General features: G+C 36.1%; 1 protein-coding gene across 8 annotated transcripts in view; it reads left to right on the top strand.

Annotated features, from left to right (window-relative positions):
- TLCD4 (TLC domain containing 4) overlaps positions 1-20,641 on the top strand; it is a 102,662-nt gene that overhangs the window by 55,332 nt on the left and 26,689 nt on the right. For all 8 annotated transcript variants that reach the window (XM_087447018.1, XM_087447027.1, XM_087447010.1 and 5 more), the window contains exons 3-5: positions 860-949; positions 2,871-2,929; positions 5,092-5,186. In XM_087447018.1, the coding sequence (XP_087303144.1) occupies positions 860-949; positions 2,871-2,929; positions 5,092-5,186 (244 nt within the window). The remainder of the gene's footprint in view (positions 1-859; positions 950-2,870; positions 2,930-5,091; positions 5,187-20,641) is intronic.

The following is a 20,641-nucleotide window of genomic DNA, read 5'->3' as shown; positions in this document are numbered from 1 at the left end:
TTGTAAACTTTTTCATTGTGTAAATAAATATACAGTATCTTGTATACAATTCTTTAAGAAATACATCATAGAGCTTGGATATTGGTTGAGTCATTAAATTATTAGCAAAATATGTTCATAGAAAATGATGTTTTTCATCTAAACCTTAGTCTTCTATAAAAGAAAATCTGATCTGGATCTTGTGAACATTTTGCTTTCACTTGGGTGTTTCTTTTAAAAATAGGTTTTCTGTATAAATTCGTAGTCCTCAATTTTTCTGTTTAGAAGTGCTTTCATAATAATGATGAAGAGAGACTAATAATAGCTGCTATCGCTTCCTCACAGATTTGTTACAGGAATCAAGTGTAATAATGCATGTGAATGTGCATTTAAAACTTGGAGTCTCTAAAGTAATAAATATTCATTTCATGATCCATTCGAATTCTGATTCAAGGATTCCACTGGTTAAGGCCAGTAGATATGGAAGTCCTTCCTAACTGATTGGAGAAAGAAACTAATCCCGCAGTGATGCTGTTGGGGATGGAGCTTGGAGCAGGGTGCAGGGTAGTGGGCTCACCAGTTGCCATCGATCAGCTGCATCATCAGATATGCTTCTGCTTTAGAACTTTTAACCAATAAGTGACTCACCAATTTTCTAGTAGGAAATTGTAGACTTGGGTGTCCTTCTTGTTATTAATTCCAAAGTCAAGTGTGGCCCTTGGATTTCTAAATGGCATCTTATGTTATACTCTCAGATGTACTCCATTCTTGTATTTAAATTCTTCCAGATTTACCTTCTTCAGAATGTTAAATGTCTTGTCAGAATTAAAGTTTATTGCAAAGAATCTAAAATCTTTGTGTGTATTTTCTTTCATTTCAGGGTAGTATCTACATGCCATTCTTTGGTGGTTGGGGTCTTTGGCCTGTACATTTTCTTGTTTGATGAGGCTACTATTGCTGATCCACTTTGGTAAGCTGTTTCTTTCCAATATCATCAATTTGATTTATGTTTTGATATTAATTATTAATAAGAACATCTCTTTAAAAGTGAAAACATATTGATGGTTGTGTTCAGACTTATTTGAGCAAGGCGCATTAAGATGATTTATTTTAATTTGAATACAAATAAGGAGGGCCATTTTACCTTAGTATTGCAATTGTTATCTATAACAGGGAGAATATGATGATGATGTAAACATTTGTACTGTGTTAGTGAGTGAAACCAAGTTATTGTAATCACTGTTCTGAGCAGAAATCAGTTGTTATTGAGATAGGAATCAACTTGGATAATATCCACTTCAGACTTAGTCTTCAAATTTATGTTTGACCCATCATTCGATATCAAAGATATGAAAATGAGAAGAATAGGTGTCCATGAGAGGAATTTAGTACCACATGACAAGATTTGAAGCTCTAATAATAACTATGTTCAACAATAATAGGATATTTGTGAGATGGTTCTTTTTAAAACATTTAAATGGCAGAAATTTTACAAACTATATTTGCTGGTATTATGTGAGAAGGCTTAGTTCAGCTTAGTTTGAGAAATGAGGTATGTTTTGAGAAAGCGCTGCATAGGGATAATGGTAGATGTGGGCTCTAGGAGTTGTGTGGCAACTTAACCAGGGGTTTGACCACCTGTTTGACTGCAACGATGTTGTTTTTTATTTATAAATATGGAATTATGCCCACCAGAGTTATACTAGTATTGATGAATTTTCATTGGGAAGATGTTTTTCAAAGTGAATCAGTTTAGTAAATTTAATTCCTTGACCGAGTTTTTATGTAATCTACCTAAACAATTTCTAGCCTTTTTTTTTTTTAAATTTTAATCTTACTAACATGATTGTCAACAGACCCTGTTCTTCTGGGAAGTAAATTTTATCATAAAGATTTGATTCATTGATGGATTTTTGTCCATATCAAACTTTTACTTACCATAATTCTTGATATTCTTGCATTTTCTTTTATGCCATAATTTATTCCAGGTCCAACTTTCCTAGGTCGTATTTGCAGATCAAAACTTATAAAGAAGACATGACTTCTGCTGAATCTTTCCAGTTTAGCTGTTACCAGTTTTATTTTTGTGTTCATTTTATCAGTAAAAAAATGGTCCTAAATAAGATAAAGGACTGATAATTTATGTTTGTTTGTTGGAGCAAAGAGCACTAGTAGGCAGAAGTGTAGGGGTCAAAATAGGGTGAAACTGTCCCACCATTTCCTAATTGTGTGATGATGGGCAAATCCCTCTGGTCCTCAGTAAAGTGATGATGATAACAGTATATTGCCTCAAAAATCAGAGGCAGGCTAGATGATTTCTTGAGGCATCTGGAGTCTCTGAGTCAGAATATGGAATCAAAAAAAAAAAAATCAGTATCTGGAATTCCATTTGCATTCGTTCACAAACAAATCATATGAGAACACATTTATAAAAAGTTGTCTTTTGGAAAAATTATTTTCGTAAAACTTTTACCTAATATAAGAAATTATGATTATTTGTGCCATTAGAAATATTGTTGGGCTGGCCCCGTGGCGTAGCGGTTAAGTGCGTGCGCTCCACTACTGGCGGCCCGGGTTCTGATCCCGGGTGCACACCAACGTGCCGCTTCTCCGGCCATGCTGAGGCTGCGTCCCACATACAGCAACTAGAAGGATGTGCAACTATGACATACAACTATCTACTGGGGCTTTGGGGAAAAAAAAAATTAAAAAAGTTAAAAAAAAAAATATTGTTATAGCTAACACAGTACCTTGTGCAAATGGCAATTTACCATTTGAGTATCTACAGAAAGAATTTTCCTTATATTTAAATCTCAACAGAAAAAGAAGTAGCTGTCATCTAAACCCGTGTGCTAAACAAGGAACTTTTTTTTTGTTTAAAATATTTATAGGGGTGATCCGTCGTTTGTGAAAGTGAATATTGCTGTTGCTTCAGGCTACCTCATTTCTGGTATGTGATATGTTGTTCACTGTCTATTTCTTTTTAAACTACTCATGGAATTATGCAAAGAATACATAGACTATGCTTTTGATTTATTTATTTGAGAAGTAGCTTTTAGGACCCATACAGAGGAAAAAATACCTGCTGTAATGGTAGAACCTGAAATATTTTTCCTGTGGCTCTCTGGTTCTTGTCGAAGATCAGAGCTGTAGGGGAGGGCCTCAGTTAGGCCTGGACATTTTTTACTAGTGATGGTCCCTTTTTGTCCTAAAGAGTCTCTTGGGTGGAATTACTGGGAAGCTAATGACGTTTAAGCCTCAGATCGCTGAAGGTCCCTCACGTGCAAGGGCCCTTGAAATGTGTTCCCAGGGTCATAGTTTTGTATTGTTTTGGTAAAATTGTGAAAGTAAGCTATTTTAGCCATAATCAGTTAAGATCATGGACTCTTCCTACTCCACGTTTCCCTCTGTTGTATTTCCCCCCACGTTGCGTGGGGTTGAAATAGCCTTTTAAACAGTAAGACAAATGGGAAGTTGAGAATATGCCATTTTAACTGCTTTTTGAAGACATCTTGGACTGTCTCAATAAAATGAGAGAAATAACAGATCCTTGTTTGGACATTTATAGAGAGAACCCTATGTTGTAATTTTCAAATTTAATAAATAGCTGAAAGAAAATCCAAATGAAAATAATGGAATAAGAAACAAAAATGATAAAGATGAGTGATGGGTTCAATAGAAAATTTTCTGCCATCAAAAAGTGAATTGTAACAAGAAATTAGATTGTACCAAAACACAGTGATTCATTAAGAGGAAGAGATAAATTTTGAATAAGATTAGTGAATACACTATTGGCTTATTTGGCCCAATTAAAAGAAGAAGGAATCATGTGAACACAATGGAAAAAGATTTGCTTATTTGGCACAAAATGCTGTCATTGACAAGATAACATAAAATTTATAATATACCTCATGCATTGGTTAATGAGTATTGTCGATTCAGAGAGTAGTCACTACCCAGGAAATCTTGTATGAAATAAACTTAACTGTTTTCCCAAATTAAATAACAATCCAAAACATTTAAAAACAAGAGATATGAACTAAAACAAACTTTTCTAAACCAAGCTGAATTAAAAGTGAATTCTTTTTTATTCTCTCTATAGAAAATATTACAAGATCATTATCATATAAATTGGTGACCAAAGAGTACTTAGCCAAAATATGTAGACAAGCTGTATCTAGAGGGTATTATCAGGCAGTTAATTTACTAATGGTATTATATTTTCTTGATTTTCACATTTGTGGTATTTATTTTCCCTTTAAAATTTGTAATTTGATGATTTCTCTTTATAAATATTCACGTCTAGTTTTGTATTAGTCATTTTTATTTTCTTAAAAGAAGGTCTCCATATTATATAAGCTCTGACCCCACAAAACCTGAATCCTCCCCTGGTCTCCATCCATGATAGTGATTTGTTTCCATGTCTAAATTTCATGTTTAACTATTTGGTAAAGAAAATAGTTGTGTTAACATTTTGAGAAGTTTCTGTTTTATTAAAGGAAACTATTTTCTGAATCATGGTCTTTAGATTCAGGGTCTTTTAAAGAAAATCGATTCCTTGACCCCTTTCTTTATATATCTTTTTAATAATCATAGTTCTTGGTAGTTTTGCTATTTTGAATTAATATTTAATTGCATCCTTTGTTAATTTTTAAATATTTTTTCTTGAATTTATATTGTAAATGCATTGGTCATGTTGTACCTTTTCTGCCACCATCTTATCTGTTTGAATTATTGTAATGATAAAAATCAGTAATTTAAGCTTATTTTAAAATTATTTTTATTCAATAATATTTCCATTTTATTTAACCCTGGAAACAAATTATTCATTTATACTTTCAACAAATATATCACATGGCTGTATGTCAGGCTCTGCGCTGGATGCCCACACTTGGTCCTCATCCTGGAGGAGTCCCAGTAGAGTGGGGGAGACAGTTATATGGAAGCAGATACTTTACGATAAAGTGGGTGATTGGATTACTGAGGTATGAACAAAGTACGCTGGGCTCAGAGTGCACTGTGATGAGTTGTCAGGAGAAGGAGTTAAATATGCTTGAAAAACAATGCACCTTTCTTCCTGTAGAATATCTCACTTATTTTTCCTTCTTACAGATTTGTTGATTCTCATTTTGTATTGGAAAGTGATTGGTGACAAATATTTTATAATTCACCATTGTACAGCGCTGTACGCATACTACTTTGTACTGGTGAGTGCCAGAATTTCCAATAGCCTTACAAGCAGACAAGGTTGGGAATAGTGACTTAAGTGTGAACATAAATCTAAACCTACAGTTCTTGATTTATAAAGACCAACTCCAGATGTATTCAGGAATCACTCTTGTGATATGTTATCTTGCTTATTAACAAAAGTAATAACTTTACTTGTGTGTCTGTATTAGTGTGTCTATTTGGATTCATAAACTTTGAGACAGGCAGGTTGTACCCAATTTCTTGAATTTTCACTTAAAACCTTTAGAATTGTGTAGCTATTGATATTTGTGTCTTTCTAGATGCATTTGTGATTTAACAGCCAGAGCTAGGTATGGATTCCTGTATGATCGGCTAAAATCTTTCTTTTCTGTTTAGTTGCATGTGCAATTACATGTACATGCATAATTACCCTTATGGGGCTGGAGCAGTGGGGGAGTCTTGCTCAGAGACTTCTTCGGAATTCCGAGACTGAGCTAATAGAGGATATAGCAAATCTCAGGCAGTAGTGCATATTAAATTTTATATCTAAAATTATTTTTCTACATTATACATTTGTAAATTAGCAATTTTATATCCTTTGCATGTTTGTTAGGTTTCTCCACAATCAATTATTTTTCAACCTAGACATACCAACAAGCCCAAGATAGATATTTGGAAATAATAGATATATGTAAACTAGAATAGTATAAATTTTATATAATAGATATGGTATACCATTCCATATTTTCTCTGTTTTAAAACTTAAATATAACCACTGGATTTTTAAAATTATTTCGTATTACTAAAATCTTTATATTACTGGACTTTTGTGAGTATTTGCAGGGCTTTTAAAAAATCCATACAAATGCGTATTAATAATATTCTTATAATTTTCTTTATATTAACCCACACAAAGATAGCTGGTGAATAAGAGGTCAATTTGGCATTATGTCTACAAGAATTAGATACATCAAAGCATCTCTCTATATCACCCATTTGAAATCGTAAATCTAAATAATTAATATAAATGTTTTAAAATCTATGCCAGTTATAAATAAGGGCTGTGTATCCCAAAGGCTATCCATAGTCACTTTATTTTTCTGAAGCAATAGGCTATTTTTACTGGCGTATCCTACTGTTTATTTCTTTGTCTTCTTTTTTAGATTTTCATAGATTATAGGTAGTTATAAAATATAGATTTACACCTTTTACAGATCTTAGATATTTGGTATACAAACACTTTGTTTCCTAAACACTTTCGTTAAAAAGATGTGCAAACTAACAAAATACTGGTTAACTCTGGAGAGAATGGGTGTGGGTACCCATGTGAGTTTAATATCATGCTGCAATTTAGAAGTATGTTCCCCGAACATGAGTCACAAATAATCATTGTGCTAGGAAAGAATATAAGCTGGTGAAAGATAGCAGGTCACTCACACACATTTGTAAATGTGAATACTATGGGCTGCTTCTCTCACAGGCTTGGCAAGTGGCTGGCTGTGCAAGGGCTGGCAACTTGAATATTTAATTATGCGGGATGAATACTATTATCTCTTTGGACTTTTATGACTTTTTAAAAAATAAGTAAAGTACATGCTGGATTTTTTAAAAAGAAATTAACTGTTGCTTTATTTAGTAAGGTTGATAAGAAAATCAACTGCAATTTTTTCTAGAGATGGTTGCTTTTTTTGATATGTCTTCCTATGTTCTACTGTAGGAAATGAATGGTATGAAATAAATTTATCTAATTAAAGTGAGTCTATTCATAAGGAAACAAAATAGAAAAAATTAGATGAAATAATAAATGTTTATAAATGTAGAGGTTCTATGTCATTTACAGATCTTACATTTACTCTTTGAACATAAGAAAATTTTTTTCTGTACAGTGAATTCCCAGGTCACTTAGTGCATTTTAAGTAAGGCTAACAAAATAATAATAATAACAACTCCTCCTGTTATTATATTGTATAAACTTGCATGAAATTCTTATCAGTTATATAAGGAGAACTGGTATTTTGAAATCTCTTTGACATAATACTTATGCAGCCATTTAAGCTGTTTGTAGTAAGCATTTTTCTTAAAGGATTGTCTAATTGGAACAAAATAAAACTTAAAGTGAAAAATAGAGGCAAGTTACCTGTAGGTTTTAAATGTATGCCTACTGAATAGTTGAAAAATAAGATTCTTTTGAATTTAGGGTATTATAGGTTATATATAGGTTATATAATGTCTTGATCACTATTTTTATAGCTCTCACTATTATATTTACTGGAGTTTTAAAATTCTCTGGTGGAGTAATTTAGAGCTTAAGGAATCCTCTCTTCCGTCTGTATAGGAAGGTAAGAATCCTACAGCTTTTTTCCTGATATTCAGCTTTCACCCCTTGGGCAGGATTAATTAGCAGGGAAAATATGACAGGCTAATCTCTTACCATAAGGGAAGTGAACACATTTGTGCTCTAATGTCCTGTTTTTAAGGATAAACCACCATCTTTTGTACTCCCTTTCTGACTTCGTGGGTAGTCTTCGTTTTCTTCTGTGTTCTTGTGAATAACCTCCTCTCCCCAGTCAAACCACACCTTTAGAGAAAGAGTTCCAGTACGTTTGGAAGAGTAGATGCATCCTTCCCCAGCTCTTCTGCATTATTACACTACCCTAGAATCTAATCATTAAACCATTCTGCTACAGTTTAGGGAGAAATTTTGGTTTCAGATGGCTCTTGTTGCATTTATCTAAGGCTATTAGGTGCACTGTGACACCTCGAGGATGAGAATTTCTGTTTTTTGTTTAATGTTTTACTTTGGTATCTACATTTTAAAAACATTTGCAAGCAAACATGTATGAAGGGGTATTGGAAAATGAAAGATTTGTTATGTCGGATAAAGTTGTAATTTATACCAGGAGATAAGAATTAGAAAAATATTGGTCTTCTGTTTAGTCTAAAGAAAAATTTCCACAATGCCAGGAAACAAATGCCATGACTCACTAACATTTTATCATTAACAGTGTTAAAAAAGAAAAACTACAGTTTTAAAATGATTTTAATAGTGTTGCCTATTCTCGGTTACACCTAAATAATGTATTTCCTCCTTTTCTCCCATTAAAATAGCCTTAAAGAAAAATTTTAGGTAACTATAGTAGCTGTTATAGCAACATTTCAAAAGATAAAATTTCAAAAATTAACACTTCTGTTGACTAGGTAGGTATTAAAAATAGCTGCGTAATATAGCTTACTAAAGCAAGATTCAATAGCAAGGTCTGTGTGATTTCTATTTCCTACTAAATTTACATACAATAAAAGATGTTAAATATTTACATCAAAGAAAAATATTCTAAAAACTTGAATAGCGTATTAAATAATTTTTTTCCTACTGAAATAGAAGACTGTCAGCTTTCTTATACAGTAATGAGCAATAGACTGGTGGAAGTAAGTCTTAGAAATTGTTTTATTAGTAGTTCTACAGCTCTCTTATACAAATCTATATAAAAGCACAATTATACAGTTAGTTTATAACTCTTAATACTAATCGAGGGATTAGCCTTGGTAAAAATGTTAAGTGGTCACTTTAAAAAAATGTGTTCTATATGTGTGTGTGTGTTCTCTATATATGTAGATACACACATATATATACATATATGTATGTAGGTTTTGGTTTTGGAATTCATTTTACTATTTCATTTTTAATATAGAATATCTGATGTGACCATTCCGCATATTTCGTGAACATAATAAAGCTCCTCTGAGGCCTTCTTCAGTTTTGGTTCAGGAGGAGTTCAAGACTAGTTCCTCCTTCCTTGTTCTGTGGTTACTGCTTCATGCTCTTTTGTGGGCACAGACCATCCCCTCGGATTTGCGTAGAGAGATTATCTTAGTAGAGCTGTCTCCCTTTCTTTCTCTAAGCTGGCTTGATTTTTGAAACCTATTTTCCTTTCAATACCAGGAAAGAAAACTATTCATATATTGGACTTGGTGTGTGATGATAAAATAAACGTCAGCCAAGAGAACTGCCCTGTCTACCCTAGTCAATATTTTGTTTTTAATTAGATTTTTAAAAAAGCAATCTTATTATATGATTCTACTTATATGAGGTACTCAGAACAGTCAAATTCTTAGAGACAGAAAATAGGATAGTGGTTACCAGGGGCTGAGTGGAGCAGGTATTGAGAAGTTACTCTTTAATGGGTGAGAGTTTCAGTTTGGAAATATAAAAAAGTTCTGGAAATGGATAGTGGTGACAGTAGCACAACAATGTGAATGTACTTAATGCCACTGAATTGTACACTAAAAGTGGTGAAAAGGGTAAATTTCATGTTACGTATATTTTACCACAATAAAGCAAAGTTAAAAAAAAAAGTGACCTTATCAAATGATTGAAACAAAGTTAGGAAGAGGAACTAATAATATGTTGGATGATGTATCACATTTTTAAAAGTTTCAAAGTGGAAAAGTGGCCTGAAACAAATAGATGGAACCTAATAGTGATAAATGTTAAGTTTTGCCTTTAGGTTTAACAGCGTATAAGAGGGGGAATGACTTGGAAGTGGTAGTTGTCTGCAACTTCAATTGCATCAAAAGCATGTCATATCTGCTAAAAAAGAAATTTATACTCTATTAAGGGAGGTACAGTATCCTGTTCAAACAAAATTACAGTTTTCCTGGTTGGACCATACCCAAGCTCATCATCACCTGGAGTCTCTAAAATGGCATGTGTTCAGGGGTGAGCTGCTGGATAACTGTGGAGGGAGATCAGATTAGGTAGCTATTGCCCTAAGATAAACAATTGAAGGACCCAGAGAGGTCAGCCTAGAAAGGATAAGAAGTTGTAGGACATAATGGCTTTGAAGTGTCCTTGGAAATGTGAAAGCACTATTTAGTGGAAGAGGAAGTAGACTTATTCTGGATTAATTCAGACATTGGAACTGGAACCAATGGGGATGGTAAAGACAGGTAGGGGAGACTTCTGTTTTACAGAAGAGATATCCCCAATTGAATACAAGATTATAACAATGGCCTTTTAAAGTGGTTCTTCTACCCTAAGAAATCTTCAATCAGATAGATATAAAAATAGACATAATAAGTAGAAACTTTGGGTAGGAGCTTGCACTAAATCATCTTTAAAATTCTATTCTAATTCTGAGATTCTGTGATTCACCTGTTTTGTTGAACTGATTTGATTTAGTTCTAATACTGGAGAGCTAGGCAATGGGCAAGTGAGAATAAGCTATGTCACCAAGGTCTTAAGTAATCCTGGGAGGAGGGAGTGAAAGCAGCTGGCCTGGAAATTCATTCACTTCCTTGGGAGACAGGGAGGGGAAGAAAAGAAGGCATGTGACTCTGGTCTAATCTCCTTGTCAACAGGGCATTTGGGTAAATAGAGCACTAACGTTTGTTAGGAGCAAGAGACCTTAACTCTGAAATGGCCTTAAGATGTTCCTGGCTAAGGATTACCTACAGTGAAGAGAACCAAGGATCTGTGAGGCCTGGCTCCTTGGAGAAAGTCACATAGGCTGAACAACTTTCTAGGGGTATAAAACAGAGATGTTTTGTAAGTTCAACTCCCACTGCTGTGTGAGGAGCTTTGTGAACCTCAGCTAGTAGAGCCTTCATATCTTCTGGGCCAGCGCCACTTGTTCAACACAGGAAAGCCCTGGCTTGCCAACTGCCCTTGACGTCCTTGACCTTTCTCTGCTTCCTCTGAATTATTTGATAGCCTCTATCCTTGTAACATTTAGTAAAGCTTAATACTAGGTAAGATCACTGTTTCACGTGAGTCTGATTTGGCAATCCAATCCTGTGTTTTATCTCAAACTTTCAACTCTGTCTTGTAAGTAAATAATCAAAAATATTGAATGATTAAAGTTAAACAGATAGTTATTAAATATAGGGTAAATTTTCTTCCCAAATCTCGTTTCTAGATTGATGGTACTTTCCCATGGAAATGTGCTAAGGCTCCAGGTTAGTCTAAATAACCCATAAAAGTACCTCACTATTCCTACAGTAGAATGCAGTCACATATTTACACAGGTTCTAATTTGGGATGCCCAGAATTTATCTTGTACCAATTATATAGCCTTAGGGGTGGGAAAGGGTGCGCCTCCAAGCCATTGGTGGTGGCACGGTAAATAGGACCATACTAGCAGTAGTCGGTGCACAATAGTTTTAGTTATCTTTTTCCCTTACCTTCTAAATCCCTGACCCTAGACAATCTCAGCTGTTAGAAAATTAAATTTCCCATGGTAAGAAAATTCAGATTTTCGTAATCACTGGCTAAAAGGAGAATTTTCTTCTAAGCTCTAGAAGGGATCAGACAAATCCTGTTTTGTTTTCCCTCAGAGTTATGCAGGGCCGTGGCAAGTATGAATTTTACTATAGGCAAAACTCCTTAAAGGTAGGTGCCAGAAGTGGAAATACCACATTGACCAGAAGTCAGTTGTGAGTTGTGCTATAATTTATTAACAGTAAAGTATCAAGATTTGTAATTTATTTGTTTAAAAATACTAGAGCAGACTTCAACTTGTCGCTTTAATAGCATCTATCTCGTGTATTTCAGTAGGTTTTCTTGAGTAGGAGAGGAGGGGACAAGGTAACAAGGAATTACACGTAAGCTGAAACTTATCTAGTGGCTACCTTTGCCTGTGCAAGTATGTGCCACACCTGATGCTAACTCTCACGGGTATATTGGATTAAACAGGTCAAGAGTCATTGATGTACAGGATCAGAAAATAGAGAAGCAAGACTACTGAAGCATATCTAACACCCCTGTGTGGCTCACAGTGGTTTTGAACTAAGGAGGTGGGGGGTTTTGAACTAAGGGATAAGGATATGATAGAACTTGTGAGATTCAATTAGGTAGCTAAGATTTAAATATAGGAAACTATTAAAAGAGTCAAGCAGTGCATCACCCGGTGATAAATCAGTAATGCTGTAGCAATTTAGGGAATGGCCAGATGAGTGTGTTAATTTCTATTAACTTTTTTTGTCTGAATATGGCTGTTTGTGGAAAAAAATACTGAGTTTGTAGAAATCTAGGGCTTAGTAAGTATAACGTTTTTTAGGTCAGATTCTTCAGAGATAACTACTGACAATATTTGATGTATATTCTTGCAGTTTATATAAATTGTGCATAAATTTTTCTATGTATGCTTTTTTGAATTTTCTAAGAGAGCTTTTGTGGTAGATGGGACTTAAACTCAGTCTTCAAGAAAAAAAAGAAAAACATGTTTAGATTGGCAGAAAAAAGTAGGGATGGCTTCCTAGGTCAGAAAACATAGGAAAGTTACTGAGGAAAAGAGGTCAGACCTTCACGGATGGTCATAAGGACTTGGGTTGTCAGTGGATGGGATTTATGTGGGCTTGGTGGTGGTGGTACATTTGGATGAGTAAGATGGGGATGCCTGACGGAGTGAACGTTCCAACTCACCAGCCTTGAATTTTTACTTTTCACAGAATTGTTGTAGGACTTTTAGCCAAAAAATAACTTGATACAACTGGCATATTAGAAAGATAAAGCTGGTCATGATAGGTAGAAAAAAATCTGCACGGGGGAGGATATCTTTTAGGAGGTTATGGGAGTAATGTGGATGATAGATTATAAAGAATTTAATTTTGGTGGTTATGGGGCTGGTTATATTAATGAGGAAGAAACGAATCTAAGAGCCATTTTGTGGTCAGTGGATCACGGTGACTAATTTGGATTTCAGAGAATGAAGGGAAAGATGAGGGCAAAATGACCCAGAGCACTGCAGGAATGTGATACCAGGAAGGAAATGGCAGAACCGGTTTGGGTAGGAAGATGCTTTTAGATGTTATGAGGTTTGTGGTGATACATGGCTATTCCAGGGGAAAAGGGCCCATATGCCATTAGAATTAAGTTTGTCAAGGTCAGAGTCAGGGGCCAGAAAAAGGATGATCCTCTAAAAGAGGCAAAGGAGAACTTCAGAGGGGTAGAAAGAGAACCACAAAAGTATACGTTTGTACAACAGTGGTTAAGGCCACTAACACTGTAAATTAAAAAGCTATGATAAATAATGTACAAGCAGAGGCCATTTGAAAAAATTAATTAGACAAGTCTTTTGTTTTTATTTGAGGAGTAGAAAATATTGACGAGCAAAAAGAAAAAATAATGCCCCAGTCCCACAACCCAGAGATAACTGTTTATATTTCTTTTTTTTTTTTTGGTGAAGAAGATCAGTCCTGAGCTAACATCCATGCCAATCCCCCTCTTTTTGCTGAGGAAGACCAGCTCTGAGCTAACATCTATTGCCAATCCTCCTCCTTTTTTCCCCCAAAGCCCCAGTAGATAGTTGCATGTCCTAGTTGCACATCCTTCTAGTTGCTGTATGTGGGATGCCGCCTCAGCATGGCCGGAGAAGCGGTGCGTTGGTGCGCGCCCGGGATCCGAACCCGGTCCGCCAGTAGCGGAACGCGCGCACTTAACCGCTAAGCCACGGGGCCGGCCCCTATATTTCTTTAATTACCATTTACACTTAGGAATGTATCCTGTTTTCTTTTTTCCTATATGCGTGTGTGCATAAGTCAAAAATAGCATTCTGTGAGCCAGCCCTGATGGCCTAGTGGTTCAAGTTTTGCGTGCTCTGCTTTGGCGGCTTGGGTTCGATTCCCAGGCACGGAACACCACTCGTCTGTCACTAGCTATGCTGTGGTGGCGGCTCACACAGAAGAACCAGAAGAACTTACAGCTATACACAACTATGTACTGGGGCTTTGGAGGGGACAAAGAAAGAAAAAGGAGGAAGACTGACAACAGATGTTAGCTTAGGTGTGAATATTCCCCTGGGAAAAAAAATAGCATTCTTTGTATGAATATATATTACAAAAATGGGATCAAAACTAAAACTTAAGATTTGTTTTACATATTGAAGTATTGCATACAACAAAATAACCCTGGTAATCTTGTGTCAGAAAGCAAGCAACCTATTAAAGACTAATGTGGTTGTGTCAAAAGGACACAGGAACCAACAGGAAGGCTCTCCTGTTGGCTAAAAATGTGACATTTAGATTGTCAGTTAGAATAATGACTCTGGACGTTGAAAGCCATTGACTTAGTTCTTAATGATATTAAAAAAAAGGAAGAAAGCTGGGCTGTTCTTGTGTGAGGTCTCTTATGTGGGTGCAGTTAGGTAGCAGTTGGGACTGGAGTCATCTAAAAAGTTTAGCTGAGTCAAAAGGGGCTCATTCATGTAGCTGGCAGTTGATGCTGGCTCTCTGTTGGGACCTCAGCTGGGTTGTCACTTAGGCCCCCTGTGTGTGGCCCCTCCCTGTGGGCTTCTCACAGTCTGGCAATTGTGTTCTGAAAGGGAGCATCTCAAGAGTGAGTGTTCCAAGAGACCCAGGAGAAAGCTGCAAGGCTTCTTATGACCTAGCATCGGAAGAACCAGAACGTTACTTCCACTGCATTCTTTTGGTCAAGTGAGCCGCTAAAGGCAGCCTGGATTCAAGGGGAAGAAGATAAGATTCCACCTCTTGATATGAGGAGCATTGTACACATACAGGGAGGGAAGGAATTGATGGTGGCCATCTCTGGAGGCTGTCAACCACATCTTGATTTGTTCAATGTTAAATAAAATAGATTATCTTCTTGCTATGACGGACAAGAGTTTACCTCTCACATCTCTATTTCCCTTCGCTTTCTCCTTCCAATGTAAAGTAATTTTAGTTTATCTCTCAGTTCCTTTGAAAACTTTGCTTTTATTTCTGGTTGTGTAGCACCTTTTGATTTTTTTTAAGGTGAAGGTATTGGTGTTCCTATCCTTCCTTCTACTTCTCTAACTCCCACTTTGCTTCTCAGTTTGTGTCATTTGTACTTGTAATCCTATGTTGCCAAGATTTTTAAATATTTACCTTTTATTCTGCTATCATATTGTTTTTCTTTATATCCAGTTGATCCTACATAGAGAAAATCAATAAAGTATTTATTATGATTATATTGAAATAGTTCACTGCCCAACCAGGATTACATTTGCTATTTTTTTGCTTAGAATTTCTAATTGCCTTCCTTTTTTCTTGCAACATTTGCTTTTATCATCTATTTGAGTCATTCCATATTCTCCAGGATAGCATCATATCTCTGCAGTCATCTTTTCCCAGATACCTGCCCTGGGGGCCCTCCATTCTCCTGCTCCAGTCTGAACAGACTGCTCTCTGTTCAGGTCTGCTGCCCAATGTCCTGGGCTTCTGGCCATTACTCTCCTGGGTTGGGGCCACTGTTTTCTGGATCTCATGTCTGTCTGTCTTAGTTTACTCACTCACTGTGTTGCAGCATAACCTCAGATATTTCCTAAAAAAGAGTGTGATGGAGGTAAACTCTCTAAGTCTTTCACAAGTTCTGAAAATGTTTTTACTCTCAGGCCATCTGGCTGTATCATTATTTCTATTGGCAGCATATGGATATGTAATAATATTTAAGCAATTCTCTATTGTTATGTGTTCATTCTAAGTTTTACTATTACATATAACTTGAGTGAATATCCTTATATCTTCATATTTGTGCCCATATATAATTATTTTCAAAGAATAATTTTGTAGAAGTGGGATTCCTGGGCAAATGGTTATGTATACATTTTTAATATATTAATGTATTCTACTAAAATTTTCTTCAAAAAGTTACTCTACACCCTCAAAAAGATGTATGTGCATGTATAGTTTAACTGGTTAACTTGTAGGGATTATTGTGTGTAAATGGTTCTTTTCATCAAGAGATTAGTTGGTTTTTGTTGTTTGATCTGTTTATCTTTATTTTGTGAATACTGGCAGTTATTAGGGCTCAGGAACTCTGAAGAGGGGAGACCACAATTTTCTGAGCAAATTGGAAATCGCACCTGAAAAGAAGATAGACATGTACTGTCTTTAAATATTGGAAGGGTTATCCTATGAAAAAGAGATTTTGAATTGCCAGGATCAGAAGTAGGACTTGCAGGTAGAAGTCAGCGAGTATGCAGTATAGTTCTGGAACTTCTGAATAGCAATCCCAAGATGGAGAAGGCTGCTTTAGGAGATTTTACACTCCTCACCATGGAGTGGTCCAGGCTGAGGGGCACACTGGAAGAGCTTTGGTAGATGAGATTAAAAAAATCTGTGGGTAACAGAACTAGGTAATCTTGAGAGGCCATTTCAACCCTACCACACTGTGATGAAAATAAACATAAAGTTGTTGTGAACAGAGTTAAGTTTGGGTTGGGCAACGTATAGTTATGCAAAGTGAGGTACAAAGTTGGCATAACCTGTTGGGTAAATAAAATGGTTCAGTTTACCCTTAGAAGTATTTATTTTCCTTTTCAAACTGGATTTTTGTATCCAGCAATTGGAAAGTAACATTACTTTTTGAGGAGTGATTTGTTGACATAATTTATTTTTTTATAGTAAAATAGCAGGTACTGAACTCACATTCAGTCCTTGCTAATGATGATCTTTCTTTCTTATCCATTCCTCATCATCATTTCAGGCTGGACCCTTAGTCCTGTGTAGTCACCCAGGTATCAGAGAGGTAAAGGCTTTACTAAGGCAGAGAATTCTACCTAGGCGGGAAGGAATAGGCCCTTTTAATACTTCTTCAGCTTATTTAATCTTCTTTATAGTTATGGTAAGAAAAATTACCTAGTTCAATTTCACTTTTAACTGAAAAATGTTTTTAAAAATCTTTTTTTTTTTTTTTTTTTAATTTTTTGTTTATTGCAGTAACATTGGTTTATAACATTGTAAAAATTTCAGGTGTACATCATTGTACTTCTATTTCTGCATGGACTACATCATGTTCACCACCAAAATACTAATTACAACCCATCACCACACACATGTACCGAATTATCCCTTTCACCCTCCTCCCTCCCCCCTTCCCCTCTGGTAACCACCAATCCAATCTCTGTCCCTATGTGTTTGTTTATTGTTGTTATTATCTACTACTTAATGAAGGAAATCATATGGTATTTGACCTTCTCCTTCTGACTTATTTCACTTTGCATTATACCCTCAATGTCCATCCATGTTGTCACAAATGGCTGGATTTCATCGTTTCTTATGGCTGAGTAGTATTCCATTGTGTATATATACCACAGCTTCTTTATCCATTCGTCCCTTGATGGGCACTTAGGTTGCTTCCAAGTCTTGGCTATCGTGAATAAGGCTGCAAAGAACACAGGGGTGCATGTACCTTTGCAAATTGGTGTTTTCAAGTTCTTTGGATAAATACCCAACAGTGGAATAGCTGGATCATATGGTAGTTCTATCGTTGATTTTTTGAGGAATCTCCATACTGTTTTCCATAGTGGCTGCACCAGTTTGCACTCCCACCAGCAGTGTATGAGAGTTCCCTTCTCTCCACAACCTCTCCAACACATGTTGTTTCCTGTCTTGTTAAAAATCTTTTTGAGTGCCTTTTCTGTTTCCTTATTTTTCTTGGTAGCCATTAGTAGGCATCTTATCTTATTCTCGCATCAATTCTGTCATAAAGATGGTATTATGTGCTCGGTTGTGTAGTATTTAAGTTCGCATGCTCCATTTCCATGGCCTGGGGTTTGCAAGTTCAGATCTCGGGCGCGGACCTATGCACCACTTATCAAGCCATGCGGTGGCAGGCACCCCACATATAAAGTGGAGGAAGATGGGCACAGATGTTAGCCCAGGGCCAATCTTCCTCAGCAAAAAGAGGAGGATTGGCAACGGAGTTAGCTCAGGGTAATCTTCCTCACACACACCAAAAAGATGGTATTATGCCCATTTTACAAATGGAGAAACCAAATTTTAGGTTTTCAACTTTGCCCAAGGTCCCCCAGGAGCTCGGCCTCCATACCACAGGCCCATGATCATCTATTAACTATCCCTGCCTCCGCAAACTTAATTGTTTAATTATCATAATGAAGTACCCAGATAGAATAAGATTTTAAAAGATTTCCAGTAGTTGGTTAGCCAATAAATATTTATGCAAATTCTACCATCAGTATCGGGATAGTGGTAATATCAAATGGCATTCTTAGACACTTCCATCTATCAATTAATTTTAACTCTGTCATTCCATGATGGTGGCAGTGGCAGCCATACGCTCCTAGCAACAGCTCTGTTAAAAAGTATTCACCATTTATAGAGATCTGGAAATGGGGTTAGAGAAGGTCAGTTACAGCCACAAGGCCATGCAGCTAACAAAGGGCCACTTAGTTTGCTGGTGTGTTCCATAACCTGCTTCTGCCTATTTTCCTTGTGACCCATAGCTGTTACTAGGTCTCAAACTCCCCTACCTCCTTTACTTGCCTGCTCACTTTTTCCTGTCTTGCTTCGCTAATCTAAATGTATCAAGGTTTGGAGATTAAACGTCAGACCTGTTTTCTCATAACAAGTTTATGATAACCTCTAATTCAGTTCTACTGATCTCTTTACAAAATTAAAACCTGGATATTTTTCTCCTTTTCTTTTAGAATAGAATACTAATGTTCTCATCAGAGTGCTCTTACCCACTCAAAAATAGGCCTGAAGGACTCTTAGGATTTTGGTTTTGGAAGTGATTCTGCTTGCCTCACACGGGTGAGCAGGGGAGGTTCAACTCGCGAAACTTGGGCCAAGCACTGCCCAAGGCTTTATGGATAGGACAGTGAATGAGACACTGAGACACAGGGAGTATAGACATTTGCAGGGGGTAAGTGCTCTAGCAGACAAGCAGAGAGATCTGTGGAGACACTTGACCCAGCTGGGGGTGAAGAGAAGGGATCAGGAAAAACTTTTCTAGAGGAATGTAGCAGGTATACCTTGATAATGCTGTGGGATGTGATGGGGGCGTTTGTAAATATTCACTAATTAGTTTCAGAGAAGTAGGGAGTGAGTTTCCTTAGGGCTTAGAGATCCCTAGTCATCTGTAAGCTAGGACAGTGGTTTTCTAACTTTTGTGTATATTGGAATCACCTAGAGGGCCTTTTTAGACGAGATTGCTGGTCCCACTCCCAGGGTTTCTGATTCAGTAGGTCTGGGATGGGGCCCAAGCACATGCACATCTAGCAAGTTCCCAGGTTGATGCTGATGCTGCTGGTCTGGGGACCACACTTTGAGAACCACTGGGCTAGAAATGAGAGAACTAACCATTCACTTTGGGAAAAGGTGAGAGAAATTAGGAGAAAGCCCGGGATGTTATGCCCAATTTTTTACAAATCAAGAGAAAGTTTCCTCAAAGTGTGGAGATACGGCATTTTGGCCAAATTTAGTTGAAAACAATATATCAAATTTACTATTTTTACTAGTAACTGTTAATATTTAAAGAAAATCATAAAGTCAGGTTTTATCTGATATTAATTTGGTACTTTGGTTAATAGTTACATTTAATTCTATACTAATTTAAAGTTGGAAGAAGTAACCTTTAAACTCTCAAAAAGTCTTAGACATAGTATATTTCATAAATATATTTTTTATATTTTTCAAGTTAACTAGAGAGAAATTTTTAGAATTGTTTTTTGAAGTTTAGTTAAGACTAAGGCTATTACTTCTATATTATTTCAATATTTTACATGACTTTCAGGTGTCTGCTTTAAAATATTTTAGAAGTCACATAAAATGGAAGTTAAACAAAAATAAAACAAATTTTAGTATTGGATCTCATCTTTGGAAAACCATTTATTTGAAAGAAAGTAATTTAGCAAGGATTTGGCTGACCTGAGGAACACATTAACTCATAATATTTTATAGCAGTCCAGCCTGTCATATTCTGTAAACACTGGATATAGTTACCTGGAATGCCATAGACTTAAAACAACTAACCCAAAGAAGAAAATTGTTAGGAAAAATAGATTGGAAGAAGACTGCCTTTAACTGAGGGGAGAAAGGCAATGTTATGAATGAGAGAATTTATCTTTAAGAAACAAGAGTGGGGGCCGGCCCGGTGGTGTACCTGTTGGGTGCACGTGCTCTACTTGGCAAGCCATGCTGTGGTGGTGTCCCATGTAGAGTGGAGGAAGATGGGCATGGATGTTAGCCCAGGGCCAATCTTCCTCACAAAAAAAATAAATAATCAAAAATCAAAAAATAAGGAACAAGAGTGAATGTTTATTACATACATGAATTCATTATAATGAAGGTATATAATGAAGTATTATAATAATACTAATAAAAATATTTCTAAGACTTTTATGTCTGGTTCAAGTAAGAATCTTACTAAAATAACTTTTTTCCTTGCATTTTTGTCCCCCCGAGAGTCATGTTCTAGTTATGCACTATTTTCAAAGCTTTTTTCCCTTGCCATATTCACTGCAGAATTGAACTGTGGTAGGAGAGAAAAGCCCAACAGTTCAGCTTTTTAATTTTACTTGGATAGTCTATAGTTGAACACAGTTACTTGTTCTTCTGACCTCTTCTTAGCTCAAATATTCCAACCACTTCTTTTGGAAAAACTCACCTAAACTTTAAACAAATCACCAAAACTAAAAATAAGCCCACAAAATATCCAGGAACTCGGAATATGACTGGTGTCCTTGTTAAGGGG

The sequence above is a fragment of the Ceratotherium simum genome, chromosome 2 (genome assembly GCF_057802395.1).
Source record: "Ceratotherium simum simum isolate JZ-2026a chromosome 2, ASM5780239v1, whole genome shotgun sequence".
In the NCBI taxonomy this organism is placed as follows: Eukaryota; Metazoa; Chordata; class Mammalia; order Perissodactyla; family Rhinocerotidae; genus Ceratotherium; species Ceratotherium simum.
The sequence above is the reverse complement of the archived record's forward strand: the minus strand, read 5'-3'. Positions and strand labels throughout refer to the sequence as shown.